Consider the following 24,244-nt stretch of genomic DNA (forward strand, 5'->3'; position numbering starts at 1 on the left):
AGTGCTCGAGGATGGGGCCCGAGTGGAGGGCGGCGGGCTTCTGGGGCCGCGGGAGCGGCTGGGGCCACACGCGGAGGGGACCCCAGAAACTCGCAGAGAGTGCCCGGAAATCTCGGCTTTCCACGACGCTGCGTGTGTCCGGGGCCTGGCGCCATGGGGACGGCCGGCGGGGCATTAGGAGAGGTGGCCAGCCGCGGGGGCCACTCGCTGGACACCCGGGTGGTCAGGACACCAGAGCAAGGCCTTCCCAAGAGCTGGCCAAACCGGGCTGAGAATCAAGTGTCGGAAGGGCCAGGCTAACCCTTCAAGCTAACGCTTCCTGCTTGCAGGACTCGCGAAATGAGGCGTCCAAAACGTCCTGTCCAGCCCCAAATTACCGGACGTTCTGAGAAGCGAGCAACCAGGACGAGCCCCAGTGGAGGCGGCCAGGCAGGCGGCTTGGTTCCTCGGGAGGGAGCGGGAGCAGGCGAGGAGGGCAGCACAGAGAGAGTCCTGTCCCACCCCGGAGTCGGGGGGGATGCAGGGGGAGGGGGGGTGGGCGCCAGGGGGTGCAGGGGGACTGCGGTTCATCAGCTGCTGCAGTCCAGGGGACAGCGGGCTAGGCCGGCCCCGGGCACCCCCAGCAGCCCCCGGACAAGCCTGCACCTTGCGACCTGCTCCTCGCACGGGCACCTGCCGCCACCGGCGCCCCTGCGGTGCCGTCGATGGCGGTCCCCGTGCTGTGCCTTTTAGGCATTTTGATTTTATCCAAGTGAGACGAGAGGCCTCCGGAGCGCCCCGAACGCAGTGATCTTGTATTTTACGGGATCCTTCCGGCTGGCGTCTGGTGCCTGAGAGCAGGAGGGCAGGGAGGACACGGGAAGCCCCGTGGAGGCCGGCTCAGCCCCCGCGTGGGAGGCTTCGGTGGCTTTCGCCGGGGTGGTCTCGGCGGAGCCGGGAGATTCTAGACGCTCTTGGAAGACCGGGATGGCCCGGCAACCGGTGTGCTTGTTAGTAGGAGGTGCCGCTGACCCCGAAGCCCGGGGCTGGGGTGTCCTTAAGGAAGGGGCTGCCATCTACTGGGATGGGGGCAGACTGAGGGAGGGACCCGGGGCTCGGGGCTCGGCAGGGAGTCCGAAACGCCTGCTACGCACCCAAGCAGAAAGGGAGGTTGGAGCCCCGTTCAGGGGAGGTGCGGGGCAGGGTCGAGCGGGGGACTCGCCGGCCTGTAGCTGACCTTTAGAGCCCCGGGACCGCCTGGGGTCCTGTCGGGAGTGACCAGGGGGGGAGGAACGCAGCCACCCGACCTGGGCTGACAGAGGACGTGTACCCTGACCACCTCTCAGTCTGGCAACACGGAGCCCGCTAACTCTCGGCAAAAGAGGTTTCGGGGAGATGTTGGGTTCAAAAGCCAGGCTGGTGTGGATTCAAGAGAGATTTTATTTTTTTTTATTCTTTCTAAATGTTTATTTTTGAGAGAGAGAGAGAGAGAGAGAGAGAGAGAGAGAGAGAGATGGGGCGGGGAGGGGCAGACAGAGAGGGCGACACAGAATCCGAAGCAGGCTCCAGGCTCCGAGCAGTCAGCACAGAGCCCGACGCGGGGCTCCAACCCATGAACCGTGAGATCATGACCCGTCGTAAGTTGGACGCTTAACTGACTGAGCCGCCCGGGCGCCCCTCAAGAGAGATGTTAGAGAAGAAGAAAAGAAAGACCGCTTTTTCAGTGAGTTTCGCACAAAGCGGGACAGCATCGTGCAAGCAGCCGAAGGTGGTCACGAAGCGCAGGGAGGCTCTGACCGCATGTTGGTTCGCACGCGGGACAGGTCCACCTCGGAAGGAAACCTTCAGGAGAAGAGACTTCTGGGGAGCCGGTGTTCAGCAGGCGGGGGAAGGGGGTGCAGTACCGGTGGGGGGGCCGGCCTGCGGTGGCGGGGACGCCCTTCCCTGAGCTCTCCCGTTGGGAGTAACGCGTGGGGAGGCCACGGGGTGTCTGAGAAAGAGCAGAGGGGACGCCGTCGACAGTGTGGACAGAGGACAGGAAACACTCCCCGGGAGCCTGACGGCAACGGAGGATCTCCCGGCAGCCCTCGGGGCCATCAGAGCTCAAAGCAGGCCAGGCCGCACGGTTGCCTGTGTGTCCAACTCTGGCCTCCAGCTGCAATGCGAGCCCAGGATCACGGGGACTCAGAGTTTTCGGACGAGCACCAGTTCCAGGGGAAAAGAAAATGGAAGGCCGTCAAGGAGATGGTGAGCAGTGACCCCAGAAGACGGATCTTGGGCGAGAAGGGCGAGGGGGTGCTGAAGGGGGGGCCCTGCAGAGGGAGAAGGATCGCGGGCCTCGAGCCTGGGGACGGCTGGGGTCCTAGGAGGTGCTCAGCCCTGAGACGCACGGCCACCCACCGGGCTGCTTCCTGGCAATGACAATGTCAGCAGGGGGCCTGGGCCTGGACAGCTCACAAGGGGGAGGGGGAGAGGGGGTCCCCATCTCGCAGGGACCCCATTGCAGGGGTGCCTTGAGTGGCTCAGTTGGTTGAGCGTCCGACTCGATTTCAGCTCAGCTCAAGATCGCAGGGTTGTGAGATCGAGGTCCACGTCGGGCTCCATGCTAGGCGTGGAGCCTGCTTGAGAGCCCCTCTCTCTTGCTCTCTCTCTCTCCCGCTGCCCCCCTCCCCGATCATGCACTTTCGCTAAAATCAAAAATGTACAAAAGCATATTTTTAAAAAAAAGACCATATTGCGGAAATGACACAAGTAATGGAGAAGGAAGCGAGCCAGGTCAGCCAGTGGGGAGGCCTGAGCCTCCAGACGGCAGCCCGGGTGGGGAGCGGGGTGCTACCGTCTCACCTCTGCTTCCCGCAGGGATGTGGGGGCTCAGGCCAGGTTCCCGGAGGACAGAGGAGGGCCACCTCTGGGTCACCCCAGAGCCCGAGGCCATCGGGCGGCAAGGGCGAAAGGCAGCCCTGTTCCCGGCGTGTGGACCCTCCAGCTGGGCAAGCAGGCCGAGGGGCCTCCTCGGGAGCGGCGGGGGTCTCCGAGCCGGCTGCTGGCCCAGGAGCCCGGCACCATCGGGGCCTCGCGGGCGGAGGGTGCGGGCCCAGCACAGCCCCTCCCGCGGCACCACCTCCCGAGCTCAGGTGGGGTTTCTCTGTGCAGCCCCCCGGGGACGGCCTCTCATCCCCTGACCGCACCCTCGCTGCACCGCCCCCCCCCCCAGTTCCCCTCCCCAGCGCCCCCTGCACCAACGCTGGTCCCCCACTGCCGACGCCCCTGTCCCGTCCACCTGCTGACCCCGGTTCCATCACTCCTTCGGCCCACAGCCGCCCCCGGGCCCCCAACCCCAGGCCCGCTGGCACTCCCCATGCACTCTAAATTCCAGACATCGGTGACACCCCGCCCGCGGCCCCTCACCCCGGCACAAACACCCTCCCCGGACGACCGAGCGTGGAGCCGGAAACTTTCTCGGGAGGAGCACCCTTTTGCCCGGCGTCTCCCGGGTCCGGGGAGCCCACCGCCCACCCGCGCCTAGAGGTTTCCAGCCAGCTCCTGCAGGGCTCCCGCCCCTCACAGCAAACGCCAGCTTTTAGACAAAGAACAACGTACCCATGGGATACGGATTAAAATGGAAGAAAAAATGGTTTTTGCCTCCTCAGATTCTGATTTGGGCTTAAAAATTCCAGGAAGTCAGATCTGAGAACTTAATCCAACATGTGGACCTGTGCTGTCCCTTCTTCCTGTTTCCCGCAAGTTAGCCTCTTCGCTTACCTTTCCTTTTCACCCAGAACCAAACTCGGGCCTCCTCCCACGCATCCCTCCCATCCGGGAGAACGGTGATCAAGTCCGTCCCTGGATGTCTTCGGAGGTAACACTTTTGTCAGCGAGGCCTGGCTGGTGCTCGGGCAGGAGCCAAGGCCCTTCCGCCGCCCTCCCTCCCTCTCCAACCCCGGCCCCCCGTTGCCCACCTGCCCCCGCACCTGCCTGTGGGGACACCGCGTCCATCCGTTGCGTGTCTGGCCTTTGTCACTGGAACTCGAGTAGGTCCCACGCGGAGGGGAAACAAGAGAACGGACCTAGACCTGAAGTCCCGCAGCAGGTGGTCTCAGCTGGAGAGGGACGGTCCCTCTAAGAGGGACACAGGCCGTTTTCTTGTGTCCCAGGAAGAGCACGAAGACCTCGGCCACCTTGAGGGGCTGACAGGGCCGGCACGGTGTCACGGGTCACCAGTACCATTTTGCTCCTTCATCACAAGGTAAGCCCCCTCCCCACAGACCAGAAAGGTGGGTCTCAACAGGCGAAAGCAGTGGTCTCAACTGTGCCACCCGCCTGAATCCCACGCAGACTCCAGTGCAGGGCCCCCGCCAGGGAGAGCCTGGCCTGTCCCAGCCCGGCCGGGGGCGGGGGCGGGGGGCGGAGGGGGCGGGGGAGGTGTTCCTTCTCCAAACCGGCGGGGTGGGGGGTATTTTACAAGTACCCCGTTTTCAGACCAGGAATTCGGAGCAATTTGCAGCAACGTGGAAAACTCGGATGATGCATTCGATGGAAAATGGATGTCCAACAATGTGCACTGGGGGACCCCAAACCAGACCCGTGCCTGTACCACAGGGTGTCATAGGCATCATCCTGGGGGTGACCGGTAACCTCCACCCTGGGTGTTAATGATTAGCATCAGAGCACCAATGTTGAAGAGATGTAAAAATCATTCATAATGGTTTAAAAAATGTAAAAAGAAGAGGGGGGGGTGGCTCAGTTGGTTGGGCATCCAACTCTGGCTCAGGTCATGACCTCACGGTTTGTGGGTTTGAGCCCCGCGTCGGTCGGGCTCCGTGCTGACAGCTCGGAGCCTGGAGCCCGCTTCGGATTCGTGTGTGTGTGTGTGTGTGTGTGTGTGTGTGTGTGTCTCTGCCCCTCCCCTGTTTGTGCTCTATCTCGGTCTCTCAAAAATAAATAAACGTTAAAAATTTTTTTGAAAAACGTAAAAAGAAAATACCCCCCCTTCCAAACTTCCAATAGAGCCAAACAAGCTGTTTGTTTTTGTCGAGCCTGTTCCAACTCCTGCGGACCACAGAGTGTGGGTGAGGACAAGCCGGACCCTCGGACCCTCCTGTGGGTCCGCTGGCAAGATCCTGTTTCCCAGCTGATGCCTGCAGCAGAGGGGGCGCGCGTGGCGGGGGGACTGGAGACACCCCCAGTCCTCGGGGGAAACACCAGCCCGGTCTCCCGCGGGAGGGCCGCAGGCTGGCTGTCCGCACGGCTGGGATGCGGCACGGACCAGGCGCGGGCGGCGAGGCAAAGGAGACACAGGAGCACCAAAGCAGAGGCCGCAAGGCAGTTTATTAACACATCTTTCAAATTACAACACAGTTCGAGACACGCCTCCGTACGGAGTCACACAAATGATACACACAATACATTTTTCCAACCATGTCACCAGTGTTCCTCACACAGATTCCTGATAAAGCGTCACAGTGATCAGCGCACAGCGAGACGGGGCAAAGCGAGGCGACGTCCTTCCCCACAAGGGCAAGTGCAGTGTTGGGCAGAACACGTGAGGCAGGCCAACCCACAGGGAAGCAACTCGGTCGCGTGCCGGTCTCTGAACTCCCAACGCACTCCCAACAGACACAGCGTCAGGCTCCACCCGGGAGCTGGCGCGGGCCAGCTCGGCAGCGCGTGCGCATTACGGTTAGGAAGGATCACAGCGGGAGCAGTGACACGGGGTCAAACGGGCCGCCGCTTCCAGTGGAAAAATGGGCGCGCTACAACTAACACTGACTCATGCACAAGAGGTCCTGTAAAAGCAGGGGTGAAAACAAAGGGGTGGTTAATCGCACGCTCCCCGCGGGCGGCAGGACACCGGCCGGCATCGCGGGGCGCCACACGCTCCCGCGAGGTCACACTGCAAAGTAACAGAATCCGGACGTTATTCTCTCCAGCAGAGACCTGCAGGAACAAAGCGGGAGTGAAAACCTGTCAAAGCAAAGGGGGTGACGCAGTCGAATGCAAACGCCGTGCAAAAATGTTCACGGCCGCCTCGCACCCCCACCCCCAAGGAGGAATTCTAAATGTTAAGAGCAGACAGAGGAGTAAGAATAGAGCACCGTCAGCAAAGGACAGGTCTGTGGCCAAAGGCAGGTGGGTAGGAGGAGGGTGAAGACATCCAGAGAGGAGGAAGGCGGAGAAAGTGATTTTCCAGAATGGGGAAGAAGCTCCCTGTGGTGGCTGCTAGATGGGTTTGGGCGAGGAAGGTGCAAGAGAACAGGAAAGGGGGGGCGGGGGGGGGGGGTCAGGCAGGAGGCCGCTGCTCCGGAGCCCCGGGGAGGGGGTGGGGGGCGGCAACGCCACAAAAGGACGGAGACGCCCCACACAGGAAACCCGCTCGCTCGGAATGCAAAGGCTGCGGGCTGGGCTGCTGTCGAACCTGAAAATTAAACGGTGGGATTAAAGGCGAAGACGGAGAGTTAGAATCCTCACAGAGGAAAAGCACTCCTGGCCCCCATGCCTGCGAAAAGCAAAGACGAATTACAAAAAAACCAAACGATCCTAGCTGTTCGGCTGAGGGTGTGAGTGCGCTGTGTGTTGTTAGAAACCCCTAAATCGTAGGGTCTAAGACAACGCTGCAGAGTGTATAAAATGTAAACAGACCTTTAAAAATCAGCTTCCACTACGTGTGCCCTTAAGATAAAAAGTAGTTGAGACGAAACCATGCTACAAGAACGTCAAGGTCTACTCTCTAGAGTATATAAAACTACTAAATACAGAATATATTAAAAAAATAGCGTACCTGTCCAGTCTGTGCAACGTACTCAGAATTCAAAGGCTACGTTGTTTCTTTTTAAAGGGCCTGTATTTTTCTAGGTACGTTTTAAAATTAGTAAAATAAAACACAGCAAAACACCAACACGGTCTTTTTACATTTTAGTTGGTCAGAAATAAAAGGGAAAAAAGTCCTCACTGAAGACGCCTGCTCTACCTGCCTGTCCTGACGAGAAGCCTTCCTACCAAAACCCGGCACAGGGGAGAGAGAGTTAAGAGTTTTAAAAACATTCTCTAGAAAAGGCAGGTTACAGCGTGTAAAACCAATGATCCTTCCCAACCATACGCTACCAGAAGAAGGTATACCTGGGATCCAATATGAATCAGCGAGTTCTGCTTTGGTTCTAGGACACAAAACCACGGGCGCTTTAAATGATGAAGATTAAATAGGTTGCAAAAAAACCTTACACAATAATCCTTAGGATTTAGCAGTAAATCAAGGCTAACCGCCTTTGGAGAGTTCATATTTACCAATGTCCAAAATAACACTCCATTCACAAGTTTTAAAAATAGGTGAAAAGGTTAATTGAAATGCTCATTAAATACAGTAAAATACCTACACTTTCCCCTAAGCGATCTCAGCTCCTGTGGCTTCCTTCACGGGGGGGGACAGGGCTGTCTCCCCACCCCGCAGCGATCATCCGCCCCACCCGTCAGGGATTCCCTTTTAGAATAAGGTCTCTTAAAAATTGGTAAAGAACCAAGGCGACCTTTCACAAGCCCCCCACCCCCAACACCAAATAAACAGACAAGGGGGGGGGCACTCCACCTGACTACAGGGAAATAAAATCAGGTCTAACAGTGAATGTGTGAAGCCAGAACAATCCTACAAGCAGGGAGGGAGGGGAGATTAAAAATGACTCTGAGCAGGCCAGTATGACAGCAAAGGAGCCCAGAGCCATCTGCTGAGGGCAGCACCGGCCGACTGGGGATGCATTTCTTGACAGCCGGACACGCGGGCTCTCTAGGGAACCGAGCGGGGAGCGCGCCGGGCATTCGGCACCAGACCTCCACCAGAACCCAACCGCCCGCGACAGGGTCCCTGTCAGTCCAGTGGTCTAGAAGCGCGTGGAGCTTACCTTCAATTAAATAACAAAGAAATTAAAAACGACAGCAAAAAAAGAAAAAAAGAAAAAAAAGAAAATAACAAAACAAAAAAACCACAACAAGCCGAAAGAAAATTTAAGAAAACAAGAACGGAAGTGACAGGTTCTGCAAACAGCCCCTCTGAGCCAGGCCCTGCCTCGGGGCATCTCTGTACCTCCGCGGGGCCCCTCCTGAGGAAGGGCTCAAGGCCCTCCCGCGGAAAGGTGACCTCCCTGTGGGGCGGGTGCCCTCCTGTCCCCCGGCGAGAGCCGTCCACGAGCCCACCCTCCCGCATGCTTCTCGGCTCGACCAGCTGACTCCTCTGAAAAGAGTCAGTGTGTGAGAAGTTCATTATACTTAGTACAACTCCTTCATTCTGCAAAATTCTCCTCTCCCCCCGTCCCAGGCCCCCCTGCTCCCCTCTCCCCTCCACCCGAGACACCTCTCCCAATCTCCTCCAGCAACAGTCTTCCATTTACAAATTAAGCAAAACGCTCTTTGAAAAAAAGCCCCCTGGGCGCAGGATCCAAGCTCTGTCACAACTTAGCAACGCTACAGAACCAGGCGTAAACAATGGTTTCTCCAGGGCTGTTACAAATCAAGAGAAGAACGACTCAAATAAAAAGTAGTTACGATGAAGCCCCTCCCCCCCGCCACCCTGCCCGCTCCCCACTGGGAAGGGCACAGACACCTACATAGGACGCTGCCTGTCCAGAAAGAGGGGGGACCCTCAACATTTGTTCTGGTAAAAAGAGACAGGGTTTCTCCCTTAGAATTATCAGTATAAGGACTTAACAAAAGTGGGCAGACCAACGGTAATGCAAGGTTATGCTCAGATAAGCGGCTAAGTGATCTTATATTACAGCACAAAATCAAAACAAGACAATGTAAAAAGAAAAGGTACCTTGGCTCCACACAATCACCTGTTATATTTACCTCACGCGATATATCGGTATTTACTGACTTTAAGCTTCCTGAATTTGGAAACAAATAATACACAGGTCAGGATACATGTATTGACTTAACTACCATCTTTATAAAAATCGGATTTACACACAGACACATCAACAATTATGGAACGGAATCCATTTAACTTCGATAAGACAACACAAAAGAACTAACAAATAGCTAAGATTGTTGCTGAATTGAAAGCGTTTCCAATTAACATTTTAATTTTAAAAGGTCCATATTTACATAGTATGTTAAATGCTTCTGCATGTCATTTTAAATGCATGATAAATAAAGAACAAAGATAATGGTTGCAACAGATCTTCCAAAAGGGTTCGGCTTACGGTGGTCTGATTTCACCGCGAAAAGCGCACCGAGAATGGAAATAACGTTACTTTCTAATTCTGCTTCTTTCCCTTCCGCAGCTCCCTTTAAGGAAACCAAGCCTCTGCTCCGGGACGGCCGGCACTAACTGCGGCCACTGCCAACGGCCGGGCACACGGGGCCATTCTAACCAGGGCTTTACGAAGGCCCAGCTCCCCGTGGCCAAAGGCTTTCAAGAACACCACATCAAGAGAAGGCTCACGTGTGCAGACAGTTAACAGACACACATGTCCCATGGCGCCCGTATCGTCCTCGGACAAGGTCGAAAGCAGACCTTAATGTCACCACCAGGTCTTGAACAGCGGTGCCCACGCAGGACTGATGACTTCTCATCACTAACTAGGGAAAAAGCTCTTTCTTATGTGCCTACTTTCCAGAGACAATACGGCACACTCAGACTATTTCAGAAAATGGTAAAAAATTTTTAAGCTCATTTTATTGCATCAGTTGGTTCTTGGTGATAAAAAGCAAGTCCGTCAACTGAAAGCCTTCCCACTGCCCGGCACTGGCAAGGGGTCTGGATGTGTCGTAACTAGCAGGTTGTCAAGCTCGTTGCTTCAACGCAGCTCTCTGTGGACTCAGCCAAATAAACTACGCTTTTAAACACACGAACACATCCGTCTCTCCCTGTGACAACAGCAGACAGGACGTGCGTGTCGACCGAGGGTAGGGACAGGGCACGGACTGTGCGGACCCTCCCCTGGAGCACCACGGCAGGCCTGGCGCAGCTGAGTCAGGGGCTTTCTGGAACAAGGCGGCCAGGCGCCTCAGCTAGGGGGTGCACCCTGGGAGTGCCCGTTCGCTTCCTGGCACCTACACCTTCTGAAAAGCAGCCGCCAACACCCACCTTCATCCTCCAGGCCTCCTCCTACCGCGGGATGCCACTTAGAACCCTCGCCACAGAAAGCCTCACGGGGTCTGAACGCTCCCCTCCAGTTCGGGCAACTGAAGTTGCAAAAATATAAAATTTCACCTGTGCAAACACGACACAGGCTCACGCGGCCTGGGTCCCAGCCCCCGCACGAAGGCTCAGAGGAGGGAGGGTGCCTGGCGGCAGGGGCTCCGGGGCTTCGAGCTGGTCCCCGCAGGGCTGACCGGTGGCATCTGGAGGCGGCAGGCTCCTATTTCCTCTAATTCTACTAGTAAACCTGCCGTGAAATCTTAGGTATAAAACACAGCTAAAAAGTCTGAGTATGCCTTAGTATCTGTTACTTGCTCAAACAGTTCAGGTCCACGTTAGTATAAACCCCAAACGGTGAAACTCGTTCTTGAGCAGAAATACAATAAGGCACTTTTTTAAAGACTTGACCAGAATGAACTGTACTAAACGTTGCTTTTACGGGAAGGAAAAGTCTCACCTAAACGAGCCTACCCAGAACTCCTCAAGCAGGTTCGGGGCCACATGAACACATTTCAATTTCACTTTGGGCTGCACGGTCTGGGGAGGAGAGCCATCCCTCACACCACACCCCACGAGGGGCAACTCGCCAGCACATAGGCCACCTTGCTCCTGGCTCTGCTCAAGGGCAGCACAGCCCTACTCAAAAGGCCTTCAAAAAAAAAAAAAAAAAAAAAAAAAAGTTAATCAGAGCAATGATAACCAAGTTCCCAAAGAATGTTGTATGTATGTCACAGAGCCAGGGACACGAATATGCTGCTTCGGGCCACATTTACAAAGAGGAACAAACCACACGGGGCCGGGCCGAGTCCCCCTGCCTCTGCCTCGCGGGGTAGATGTGCAACACGACCCACCTGGCAGGGCTCCGGAAGGGCTGCAGGGTGACGGCGCCACAGGCGCCCTCTCTAGGCCCAGGGAGACACGGCAGGGCCTATGCTGCCTTACTGGGGAAGAGTGGACAGAGGGGTGGGGAGTCCCCTCCGCAACTAGGAACACGCAGCTGGTGCTTCTGGAGTATTTACAAGAAGCAGAATCCGCCACACAATGGGCATCGCTCCCAACCGCCCTCACGTCCTGCTTGCCAGGACACGCGGCTGCCCGTCACCATCACCCAAATTTTAATCTACGTGCTTCCAAGAGCCTCGTGAGGGCTTTCTGAGAGGACAGCGCGGTTCCGCTCGGCTGGGAAGACCCTTGTCTAGCCTGCACTGAAGATGGGTGCAACCATTATCAAGTGTTCTTTGCTGTGGAAACTACTCAGAATTTGTGGCGCTAACGTCCCTTCCTGAACCTAAGTCACTGTGATCGGTCACACAGCACGATCACGAAGAACAAGGGCTACATGCATCGTAAGCACTTTGAAAACAAAAGAAACCGGAAAGTGTAGTTCTCTGTGGTGACAACAGAACGGGGAGCGTGTAACACCGGAGCCCAGGCCGCCACGTCCCCAAGTCCGGCTCTGCTGGAGTCCACGCCGGGCCGGCCGCTCTCCGGACAACAGTTACGCAAGACTGTGCGCGGAGAGGCCGTGCTCGTGGGGGTGTGCGCCGCGGCTTCCCTGAAGAAATCCCACAGCGAGTGTTCCGTGTCGGTCAGCGTCTCCTGCTAGAGATCACTCAACAATCAGGGCCACGTTTATGTGGGACAAATCTATCATGTGCCTGCGGAGAGGGAAAGAAATAGTCAACGCCGACCGAACTCCACAGATGAGCGGTCAGGTCACCAAGGTATGGGAAAACTACGATGGTAGGTCCCGACGGATGACAACTCCATAAAAATGCAGACAGAGATCAACGCAAAACCCGGGAGCCAATGCCCCACACTGCACGAGGGGAAGGGCACGCTGTCTGCGCTCGGCACGCATTACTGGCGCGTTTCTACCACGGCAGGTGGGCGCGCACACGTGTGAAACCACGGCTGCTTTGCTGGAGAGCAAACCACAGCGGGGAGGCTCTCCCGCCCGCTCCCACCGTCACCCCAACCACAGAATATACAGGCTACCTGTGGAATTTCTGCTGAAATGCTAACGCATGAGCCGGTTCCTTGAACTTAGCTATGGCTTTCCGTTGCTGGGGAAGCATCTGTAAACTCTAGAGGGAAGAAAACAGAGAAATATTTAAATTTTTTTTTTTCCCAACGTTTTTTATTTATTTTTTTTGGGACAGAGAGAGACAGAGCATGAACGGGGGAGGGGCAGAGAGAGAGGGAGACACAGAATCGGAAACAGGCTCCAGGCTCTGAGCCGTCAGCCCAGAGCCCGATGCGGGGCTCGAACTCACGGACCGCGAGATCGTGGCCTGGCTGAAGTCGGACGCTTAACCGACTGCGCCACCCAGGCGCCCCAACAGAGAAATATTTTAAAAAAAAATTTTTTTTTTTTTTTTTTTTTTTTTTTAAATTTTAGAGAGTGAGAGGGGGGAGAGGGGCAGAGGGAGAAAGAATCTTGAGCAGACTCCACGCTCGGCACAAAGCCAGAGGCGGGACCTGATCCCACAGCCCTGAGATCATGAACTGAACCCAAATCAAGATAGATACTCAACCCGCTGAGCCACCCAGGCGCCCTGAGAAACACTTCAATATCATGTTGTATACGCTTAAGACAAAACCCAGCATATTTATACATCAGCTTGAATACAAAATACGAGTCCAGGCTGACACTTGGATCACTAAAGGAAGCTATCTCCCCAGCAATTTTTCCTCCCTGATCCAGAGCATCTGTCCCCAAAAGCCATTCCCATGAGTGTACCCCCCCCCCCCCCCCGCCACCTCCCAGCCTGGTGTCAGGATCTGGCATCATCTGGCCACATGAGTCACTCAATCTCCTCCCTCAACCCTCCCTGTGAGGCCCAATGACACACACTTCTGGAGAGTCACCCCCCGTTTGCACACCTTCCTGCCACACAATTTTCTATGGGACCCTCACTGATTTTTTTTTTTAAAAAAGCAGCATTACATCACACAGGAGGAAACTGCCGTTTTGCAGGGGGACCCCACAATTACCACTGGGGTAAACCAAGGAGGCTTTCACACCTCCAGCTACCCACACCAAGGGACAGCTTCGCCAGTGGCGGCTGTCAGCACAGTCTGATCACATTTTGTACTTAGACACTCGACTACTAAGTGACATCTTAAATGAAACCTTTGGAGCCAAGGCAACCATTCCAGAGGCCACTACTCTTTGCGCTGAAAACCACACCCTTTCGTGAAGACAGACAGAAAGGATCCATCGAGTGAAGAGAGAATCTTACACGTCTGAAAGGAAGGTGCTGGACAGAGGGGACTCACACGTGGTCCCCCAGCTTGCCCTGAGGCCTTGGGGTTTAGGATCTGAGGATCCGGGAGGCCCAGGTCAGAGGAGCAGACCTGTGTGGTCTCTCAGCCGGTCCCACTCTCAAGGGCCCGATCGTTCTCAAGCCTGCGGGGCCGCACGCAGTCCTGTGCACTGTCCGGGCGCCGTGCAGGCGGCAGCCTCTGCCGAGAGCGAGGCGCGTAGCGGCCAAGGCGGGACCCCGCTCACAGCAGGACACGACGCGGGGGCCGCCACCCACCGTGTCTAGATGCTGTCTAGCGAAGTAGGACAGCCGGAAAACACAGCTGATGGAGGCACGGGACCCTGAAAAGTGGCGGCATATGTGGCTGTTTAATTGTAAAGCATTTATCAAAGATCTACGGTGGGAACACAAAAATACTCAAAAAGGTATACCGTACGCGAAGTGAGAAGTCTCCGTTTTAATACCCACACGACATCTATCAGTCAACACAACTAGGAGAGCTCTATGGAACACCCACTTTCCCAAAAGTCACCTTTCAGTGTTTACAAAGAAATGAACGGTCTCAAGTCTCCAAATGACATGGTGGGAAGGTGCGCACGCGGACCACTCGGCCGAGGAGCAGCAAGCGGGTGGTGGGGACCCCCAACCCAGCAGGAGCACAGGCGGCAAGCTCGGGACAACACGAGACTGCTCTCATCTGGGGTATAAAAGCAGAAGCAGGGTTTGCTAGAGGGTTCCACCTAGGGTTAAGAGCACTGGCAAAACGCCGTAGTTGGTCCGGAATGAATGCAGGTGACTTCTCTTCCCTGGAGACGCGCTCGGCACTGTGGCCCCTCTGGCCCGGGGGACTCCCTACAAGTCCTGCACAGAGACCCACTTTCTCTCCCGAGCTGCCAGCCTCCTCCACCCGCTCGTGCCTGTTCTGTGCCGCACCCTGCAATGGGCTCCAAAGCATCGGCTCAGAGCACAGGCAGCCCTGGGCACCTGCAGGGGGCCCGCTGCCAGGCCCCGCTCTCTGGTCCTGTCTGCGCCCCCACCCCCGCTGCAGCCCCGCAGCCACGCCGCTCACTGGTGCGCGCCCCCTGGTGGCTGCTGCCGGCACCGCGGCGGCCCTCAGGCAAGAATCCCGACAACTTCCCCAAATCTACCTTGTCTAAAAATACGACGTGTTTTTTTAGGAACAGACAGGAAAAAACTAATTGCTGATGCTACTGCAGATAATTATTCACACCGTACAATTCACAGATGGAATCTGGGTTTCTGAAAATACCACGGTTTTGTTTGTTTGTTTTCAGAAAAACAGGTTTCCAGGTATCTAGGGCGATTTCCTCTGGGTGACTTCGCAATGTGAAATGAAGGCACGAAGCTTCATTTTTACCACTTACCACATAAAACGGTAAAACGCCTGATGCAACAGAACTTACTGGGACCTAAGCAGTTTAGACCTCGGTCTGAGGAGGTGCCGGACGAGACGGCAACTCCTCACGGGGAAACTTCCCCGTGCCAATTCCTCACGGGGAAAGGCCTGGAGCTCAAGCAGTCAACACCAGCGATGAGAACACGCTCCTAAAATCTTCCTGGTTATGTCCTTCATTTACATTTTCGTACCTTCTTCCAAAAACCAAACGATGTCTTCTAGGCAGAAGACTGAATTGCAGAAACTGTCCCTACCCTGCCATTTCTGACCTACGAAAACGAGAGCTCCAGGATTTCGTTACTGGGAGCAGAGGGGTGGGCACTGTGCGCCGGAAGCCGGAAGCCGGAAGCCTCGTGCTCCCCGGCTTCCACGGTGCAGAGCCGCACTCACACGAGCTAGCGGCACAGCCCCGCACAGACACCGGCTGGGCCAGAGCAAACCGGAAGCTGCACCGCGTCTCCGGGTCCACGCTCGCTCTGCTGCCGCGGCTGCCCCTCCCGGCACGCAGGGGGCAAGGCCAAGGCACCAACTTCCGGCCTGACGCGCTTCCGTTTTCAGAGGGGAGACACCCGCACGTCCTGACGGTGAGTGACCGCGCTCCTCCACGTAGCAAAACGCAAGACGAAACCCTCGGCTGCGAGCCGCCTGCTCGGACGCCCTGCAGCCCCCTCCGGCCCGGCCTCCGACAGCCTGCGGTCTCATCCCGGGAGGATGTCCGTGTGCACGGCACCCTGCCTCTTCTCCCACAGGCTCAGATCAACTACCACGTCGCGGGGACGCCAACTCAGATCAACCAAGATGTCACGGGGACGCCAACAGGGTTGCGCAGCCCCGAAGATCTGTGTCGGCGTCCCGCCCCGCCGGCCGGTCGCTCCTAACACCCGCGGGAAGTGCCTTCTGCCAAGAACAGGACGGTCAATTTTAGACACAGTGGTGCTATCTGACAGCAGCCCCACCGACAGGTCACGAGGAGCGCGTCCCCACAGGCCCCACCACAGCCGTGACTCACACGGCCGGGGTGGCCCCACTGAGGCAGGTCCCAGAGCCCCCCGGTCGGCGGCAGACCGGTGTCCCCACAAGGCACAGGGGCCCCACGAGGCAAACGGCAGCAACGATGGAAGCGTGCGCCACACGGCAGGCCCGACACCCAGCTCCTCGCAGGACCCTCTCACAGCTGCACCTGCCGCCACGGGTTCGGTCCAGTGCCCGCGCCGCGCTTTTCCCCAGGGCCCCGCGTGCCCACTCTCCGTGCTGAGACCCCCGCCGCTCCCCGCACTGGCCGGCTTCCCTCCCGCTGGCCCCCCCGGGGAGCCCCAGTGCCGTCACACTGCCATCCCGAAGTCCTCTTTCCGTGGGCGTTACTGCTGGCTGCGTTCTCTGGACCTTGACGAGGGCCCCTAGTAAGCAGTCTTTCCATCGTGGCTTCAGATCACGTGGTCACACCCGTGTCTTCTCCCCCGATGTCCTGAACTTCAGAACCACCGACCTGAGATTCCAACTCTGTTGGCCACACCAGCCGGGCCTTGCGGCCGGGTCGGAACAGGACGCTCCTTCACAGCGGCTCACGCTCTCGCACGACCGCCCACGGGGGCTCAACCACGCCAGCCTGCGACACCCGCCGCCCCGAAGTGCAGCGTCTGGGGGCAGGCAGACACCCCTTGCACCTGCCACCCTGTGGGGGACGAGGAGGCCACGCGTCTCCTCCAGCCTGCTCAGGCCGGGCACCGGGAGAGTTACAAGGCGGCGGGTGGGGAGAGCCCGACAGAAAGGCCTAGCCTCGAGACGAAGAAGAGAGCTCCGCTAACAGCCCGGCTGTGCCGCAAAGGACACCCAGGGCTTGCGCTCCCCCTCTGGCCCCAGCCGGGGCACCGCCAGGACACGGGAGTGACGGAGGCGGTGGAGACAGCGCGGTGCCGGGTACGTGTGGGCACGAGCCAGCGCTGGCCAGCCTCATCCTCAGGGAGGGTCACGACAGGGGACAGTCATACTCTCACTGAGCGATCTCAAACCTCGTGCCTTTGTGAGGAAACTGCTTTTGTGTTTTTACACCATGACGTTTATTTACGGGGTAATGAATCTTTCTTCTCAGCACAATTTGAGGCACAATCTAGCAAACGGGGAACTAAAAGCAATTACACAAAAAAGCCACGGAGGTCCTAACTACCTTACTTCCTGATCTAAGAGCTACCTTGGCTTCCGTTTCTCAGGACAGAGTGGGAGGTCAGGGTCACTGCTGCAGGAATGTGTGTCCGCCAGCCCACAGGGCACGCGTGCCTGGCAGTGACCGGGCTCCCTTCTCGCGGGGGCTGGGGTCCAGGCAGACGCGTCTCTCGGACCCGCTCACGAGTGGAATGCTGCGGCTGTGGCTGCCACGCGCCACCTCCCCCAAGATTCTGGGACCCGCTACCGCACTTCCCACGCCACTGCTGCCTTCCGGTTGTCACGCTTCTACAAGATCTGCACGTTGTTCCTCATTCTGGAAATAGCGAGTTGATTAAGGTCTTTAAAACGGACTTTCTAGAGAGCCTTGTGAGTACCATTGAAGGGAATAACATGCTAATCCGAGAGCCACACTGAGAAAGCCTCTCGGATTCCACAGCTTAAGGAGCAGAGGTCACATGCGGTTAGGAGTCTAATTTAAAAGCCCAGAGAAACAGGGGACCTTCCTACTCTAGACAGCACCACCTGCTATTACACCGAGTGGACGCGAGGTGGAGCCACAGTCCACCGCACACAGAAGCTTCTCCCGTCAGGACCACAGGAGGCCGGGGCTACCTGGCACCATCCCACCCAAGTTTAAACCATAACCAGTTCTCGTCACAAACATCTTCTTAAAATGTATACTTATCAGTATCGTTCTTTAGCTACCAAACACCGGCAGATGCTTGTTATACTAGTTTTTCAGTAAGAAACTTGGCATTCTGTGAACGTGGTATCTAAACATCGTACAGGCCCACTCAAAAGCATCCTCTGGGATAGAGACGAGCAAGAGGAGGGCACCCGGCTTTGGTCCCCAGGGGAAGGGATGGGCCACATGCGGGTGTGAAGCCCAGCCTGCCACAGCCAGTTCCCAGGGGCACCGGGGGCTTCACCTTCTGGAGACCCCACTGTAAGAGTGACTGACGTAACCTAGAAAGTTCACTCTCATCTTCCTACTTCTCTAACTTTCGAATTAAAACAAGGCATCAAATAATCCAACGCCGTTTTGGTCTGGCTTTACTTCCCACAATCAAACTTCGTAACATAATCATCTCGAATCCTTTTCAGAACAGAAAAAAAATCCATTCGAGAGACTATAAGCCCCAAATGCAGATCAGCTCCAAGCTGATTTTTGTGGTGCAGCCACCGCCCGCCACCCCCCCCCCCCCGCCCCCCAGCATGAGGAGAGGCAAAGAGCACCACTGCTCAGACATGGGTCCTGAAAACCACATCCTAGTCAAGGACACTCCAGAGAACGATCGAGACTCCGTGTGAGGAAGCAAAGCCACAAATGCTGACGGGCACACGTGGAGAGCACAGTGCCATCACTCCCGGCCCATGCGGAGACCGGGGCAGTGAGACCACAGCTCGAGCCTCCCGGACAACGCCGGCCCTCAGATCCCACAGGTTAGGCTCTGCTCTGTTACATCTGGACGCCCTGCCTGACCCTGCACCTGGACCCCAAATTCTCAACCACCATTGGTGGGAGAGCCTCACACCAGCTTAAGCACATTTTCATGCATCTGAACTCTCCGGTCAGTCTGTTCCTGCAAATTAGTCATTAACGGTCTGGAAGGACCATCCATGAGCGCAGTGCTGACGCCTCCAGTAAGTGACAAGGGTCTCTGGCCACACTGCGGAGTAAGGACGGCACTGAAAACAGAAGCCCGAGTTTCTGGCTCACATTCCACTACGACACACAAATAAACACTAGAAATCCCAAACTGACGGTGGAAGTCATGATACCTCGAGAACAGGGTGCTTTCCGGAAGGGCTTTCACCTACTCCTCACATTTAATAATTCTCAACATCAGACACTTAAGACCTGTTGAAAATTATTTGTGTCACCTCTAGTCTGAAAATGTCCCCCTGCTCGCTCACGCAGCAAGAGACTGGAACATAGCCTGAAAACAAGTACGCAGAAACCCGACATTCACGCCCTACATCCTGCCTGCTCGGGGTCTGACGTGGTGCCAATGGCGCCTGTTGGGGGGAGGGGAGGCGCTGGTGGGAAAGGTCCGATACAGGGCTCTGGAAACCCTCGGCCGAAGGAAAACCAGGTCAACCCACTTCTCTGCTGGTTTACCTGCAGGCCTCGAGTAGAAGCAGCAGAGATCAGGGATCTGAATGGAGAATTCGGTTTACAGCACAACTGGAGACCTATGTGCAACCGGCTCAGCAGGAACTTTAAAGCATTTAGAACCGACTTACTTTAAAGAGACTGGGGCACCCGGGTGACTCAGTCTGTTGAGCATCCGACTCTTGATCTCAGCTCAGGTCACGATCTCATGGTTTGTGAGGTCAAGCCCCGCATCAGGGCTCTGTGCTGACAGGGTGGAGCCTGCTTGGGATCCTCTCTCGCCCTCTCTCTCTGTCCCCCCACCCCCAATCTTTCTAAATAAACAAACGATTAAAAAAATATAAAATAACGAGATCAAAATATAGTCTACATTATTTCATGTTCATAAAATCTAAAACAAGTTTCACAGCTGTTAACACATGCGCTATTTCTGGAAATCAAGGTCAGGAAGGTTAAATGCTTTAAAAATTTCTAAATATCATAAACACAAGTGTGTGACAGAACAAAAAGTATATATGTTCAGGAGCATACGTGAATGTGAGGATAGTAGAAGAATTCCAGAAGATAATTTGTTCAGCTGGCAAAATTATTTCCTAAATTCCATGACGGAGCACCTGAAAATTGCCAAATAATCTACGGCAAAAGTTCCGATCTCAAGTATGCAAAATGGATAAAACAGGTGTATGTCTTTTCAAACGTATTATTTTAACACGAAGTAACCAACACAAAGGGAATCGGAGTCCTGGGAGAGGCCCCAGGACACCCACCTGGATGGGTCCGACTGACATCAGTAGGTTCTTCAGCTGGGCGTCAGTGGTGGACGAAGAGAGCCCTTCAACAGACACGACGCAGGGCTGCGGCTTACACTCCACCACCCGGAGGTTCTGCTTGTTTGGCATCAGGCGGCCCCGGCCCACAGCCCCCGCCACTCCTCGGCCTCTCCCATGCATGACAACCTGCCAACGACAAGAGTTAACTGTTTGACTTCTAAGCTCTGGTCTGTTGTTTTTAATAGCTACTAGGGTTATAAAAGTGAGCAAACAACTCGGAATCCATTAAAATACACCACGAGCTACAGGATTTTCTGTGGTTTCCATCCACTGTCCGTAGGGTTCAATGTCTAACTGAAAGGATACCCAGCAGATCCGGATGGAGGCAAAGGAAGAAAACGGGAGCATCTAAGTCCAACCCCATCTTGGCAGCAAGCACGGATGGGTAACTTCCCGTGTAGCCACCGTGCTGGAGACAAAGCAGCAAGATCAGAGGGGCTGAGACACTTATTTGGGCCTAGTCGTAACAGCCCAAGAGCCCAAATTTCTCCCAGTGTACTCCAGGCCACGCCAGTGGGGACTGGTGCCACCACAAGCCACGTTATGCCCCCCAAGTCCCCTCGGGATGACGTGTGGCACCCCGAGAACCCGAAAGGCGGGTTCTGTGGCAGGGGGCCAGCGAGAGTCAGCAGGGGTCGCTTCCCAGCTGCTGCACATCACAATTGTCTACACAGCTTTTACGACAAACGCCAAAAAAAATCCAAGCCACAGCAATGCCCGTGCGCTCACTCCCACCCACGTTAAGTCGTCACATGTCTACAGAAGGGCCCAGGCCTTAGCAGTTTTTTAAGTTGCCAAAAGTTCAAAACCACTATTCCAACGATTCCAAGGCCTTTTAAGTAAGAGGAGACAGCTGATCTTTCTGGTATTTTCTTTTTCATTTTTTTTTTTTTAAATGTTTATTTTTGAAAGAGAGAAAGAGCATGAACAGGGGGAGGGGCAGAGAGAAAAGGAGACAGAGGATTCCAAGCAGGATCCAGGCTCCGAGCTGTCAGTACAGAGCCCGACGCGGGGCTTGAACCCACGAACCATGAGATCACGAGCTGAGCTGAAGTCAGACGCTCAACCGACTGAGCCCCCCAGGCGCCCCTCTGCTGTTTTCCAGCTAGAAAATTCGATGAAGCGTCTCCCGTTCAGGGCAGCAGTGAAATGCAGGCGGCTGGGTGGGAGTGAACAGTACCAGGGTTTCCAGACAGCCTCCCCAAATTCTGCCCTAGAGTCTGGGTACAAAGGAGCAAAAATGACCCCTTGTTCCATCATAGAAAAGGCCAGAGAAGAAGGTAAATGCATCCAAAACCACATTTCTTAACACTTTGCAGACGGTGGCGAACGTCCTCCCGTGAAGTGAGTGTTTGAAAAGTACAAAAGGATATTTCAGAGTCACACTGGAAAACACACCTCGAAGGCTGCACGTAAATCACACCAACAAGAGAAAGGATGCAAACCATACGATCACTTCAACAGATGCAGACAAAGCATGTGACAAAGTACAGCATCCATTCACGATAAAAACCCTCAACACAACCCTGTTTAGGGTATGTTTAGAGGGAACAAACCTCAACATAATAAACGCCTTATACCAAAACCCCACAGCTGACATCACCGTCAACAGGGAATTGGTGGGAGCCTTTCCCCCAAGGTCAAGAACAAGACAGGGATGTCCACTCTCCACTGTTATTCAACATAGTACTGGAGGTCCTGGCCACAGCTATCAGACAACACAAATAAAAGGCATCCAAATCGGTTGAGAGAGAAGTCAAACTCACTATCTGCAGATGACATGACACTCTCCATGGAAAACCCGAAAGACTCCACCAAAAAACTGCTGGACCTGATAAATGAGTTCGGCAAAGTCGACGGATACAAAAGCAACGTGCAGAAATCTGCTGCATTTCTGTACACCAATAATGAAGCGGAATCAGAAAGAGAAAGAGAAGAAAGAGAAGGCAGAAAGAGAAATGAAGGAATCAGTCCCATTTACAGCTGCGCCAGAAATGATGACCCAGGAATAAAGTTAACAGAGAGATGAAGGGCACGTGGTCTGAAAACCTTAAAGCTGATAAAGAAACCAGAGACACAAAGAAACAAGGTATCCCACGCTCATGGGCTGGAAGGACACGCATCGTTCAAGACTCCACACCACCCAAAGCAATCTACACAGTTAGTGCAATCCCCGTGGAAAAACCAACAGCATCTGTCACAGAACTAGGACAAACAATCCTAACATTTGTACAGAACCTCCAAAGACCCCCAGCCAAAGCAACCTTGAGAAGGAAAAGCAAAGCTGGAGGAGGTATCATAAGCCCAGATTTCAAGATTCACTCCAAAGCTGTAGTCACCAAAACACCGAAGCACTGGCACAAAAACAGACACACAGATCAATGGAACAGAAAAGAAAATCCAGAAATAAACCCGCAAGTATGTGGTCAACTCATCTTCGACAAAGCAGGAAAGAAAATACAATGGGGAAAAGACAGTCTCTTCAACAAATGGCGCTGGGAAAACCGGACAGCCACATGCAGAAGATTGAAACTGGACCATGTTCTGACACCACACACGACAATAAACTCCAAACGGACTAAGGACCTGAACGTGAGACCCGAAACCACAAAAATCCTTCAAGAGAGCGCAGACAGTAATTCTCGGACATCGGCCATAACAACATCTTTCTAGATAGGTCTCCTGAGTCAAGGGAAACAAACGCAAAAATAAACTATTGGGACTACATCAAAACACAATTTTTCTGCACAGCGAAGGAAACAATCAATAAAACTAAAAAGGCAACCTACAGAATGGGAGAAGGTATTTGCAAATGACTTACCTGATAAAGGGTTAGCATCCAAAATATATAAGGAACTGATACAACTCAACACCCAAAAAACAAATCACGCAATTAAAAAAGACACAAGACACGAACAGACATTTCTCCAAAGACGACATACACACGAAAAGATGCTCAATGTCACTCACCATCAGGGAAATACAAATCGAACCCACAATGAGACGCGACCTCACACCTGTCCGATGGCTAAAGAAAAAAACCTCAAGAAACAACGGGTGTTGGCGAGGACGCGGAGTAAAAGAAACCCTCGTGCACTGTCGGTGGGCATGCAAACCGCTGCAGCCACCGTGGAGAGCAGTACGGAGGGTCCTCAAGAAGTTAAAGTAGAACGACCTTAGGATTTAGCACTACTGGGTATTTACCCGAAGAACACAAAAACACTAACTCGAGGGGATACATGCACCCCAATGTTTATTACTGCAGCCTTGTTCACAACAGCTGGACTGTGGCAGCAGCCCAAGTGACGGGTAAAGAACGTGTGGTGTGTATACATACCACGGAATATTACTCGGGCATCAAAAGGAATGAAACCTTGCCATCTGCAACAACATGGATGGAGCTAGAGAGTATTCTGCTAAGTGAAGTAAGTCAAAAAAAGACAAACACCATTCAATTTCACTCAGATGTGGAATTTAAAAAACAAGTCGAAACAAAGAAAAAAGAGACCAAATACCCCCAGACTCTTAACTATGGAGAACAAACTGGTGGTCCGACTCTTGACTTCGGCTCGTGCCGTGATCTCACGCTTCGTGGTATCGAGCCCCGAGTCACACCATGCGCCGAGCGTGAAGTCTGCTCGGGATTCTCTCTCTCTCTGCTGCTCCCCTGCTCGCGTACCCCTGTGTGCTCTCTCAAAATAAATAAACATTTTAAAAAATACTAAATTATAACATCAGCAAAATATCCTTTACCAAACGCTTACTGATCCACCAGGCACCATACTTTTTATATGCAACTTCTCATGAAATCCACCCAAGAGCCCAAATGAGCCAGGAAACGCTACTGTCCTCCCTTCATAGCAGAGCAGACAGAGGTTTCAGACAAAGAAACTCGAGGGCTCACTCAAGCGCACGCGTACGTGAGGGACGGGGCCTCTAAGGCCCCTCTCCTCCTGTATCCAAGGACTGCACCTGACCGAAGCCAGTTTAGACTGGAGCGACCTTCCAAGACCGAAGAGAAGACTTCATGTCTGCACACATCTTCCGTTGCAAAGGGAATAATCTTATTTGCTCCTACATCACAAGGGGCTTACGAGATAATGCAGACAAGGTAACAGACCCAGAACGGCCTTCATGTTGATACTATTACTACCTGGGTCAGCAGCAAGACAAACAGATAGATGAGCTAGTGGACTCTGGAGCTTTCTAGAAGAAACCCAAAGCAGGTGTTGCTGCCCTGCTTCCTCCCTCACATAACTTCATCATTCGAGGGGCATCTGGCTTATGCACCAAAAGGGAGGAGAGAGGGGACTTTACGGTCAGGCTTTGGGGAAGCTAGAG

General features: G+C 54.5%; 1 protein-coding gene across 4 annotated transcripts in view; it reads right to left on the reverse strand.

The window, feature by feature from the left end:
* Positions 1-5,288: 5,288 nt before the first annotated feature.
* Positions 5,289-24,244, reverse strand: part of RBM33 (RNA binding motif protein 33) — a 139,537-nt gene continuing 120,581 nt past the window's right edge. For 2 of the 4 annotated variants that reach the window (XM_053217824.1, XM_053217826.1), the window contains 4 exons: positions 23,419-23,595; positions 19,841-20,029; positions 12,107-12,195; positions 5,289-11,766 (listed from right to left, as the gene is read on the reverse strand). In XM_053217824.1, coding sequence (XP_053073799.1) covers positions 11,718-11,766; positions 12,107-12,195; positions 19,841-20,029; positions 23,419-23,595 — 504 coding nt within the window. In that variant the 3' untranslated portion in view covers positions 5,289-11,717. The remainder of the gene's footprint in view (positions 11,767-12,106; positions 12,196-19,840; positions 20,030-23,418; positions 23,596-24,244) is intronic. The other 2 variants (XM_027051177.2, XM_053217825.1) reach the window with 1 other exon arrangement.

The sequence above is a fragment of the Acinonyx jubatus genome, chromosome A2 (genome assembly GCF_027475565.1).
Source record: "Acinonyx jubatus isolate Ajub_Pintada_27869175 chromosome A2, VMU_Ajub_asm_v1.0, whole genome shotgun sequence".
Taxonomy (NCBI): Eukaryota; Metazoa; Chordata; class Mammalia; order Carnivora; family Felidae; genus Acinonyx; species Acinonyx jubatus.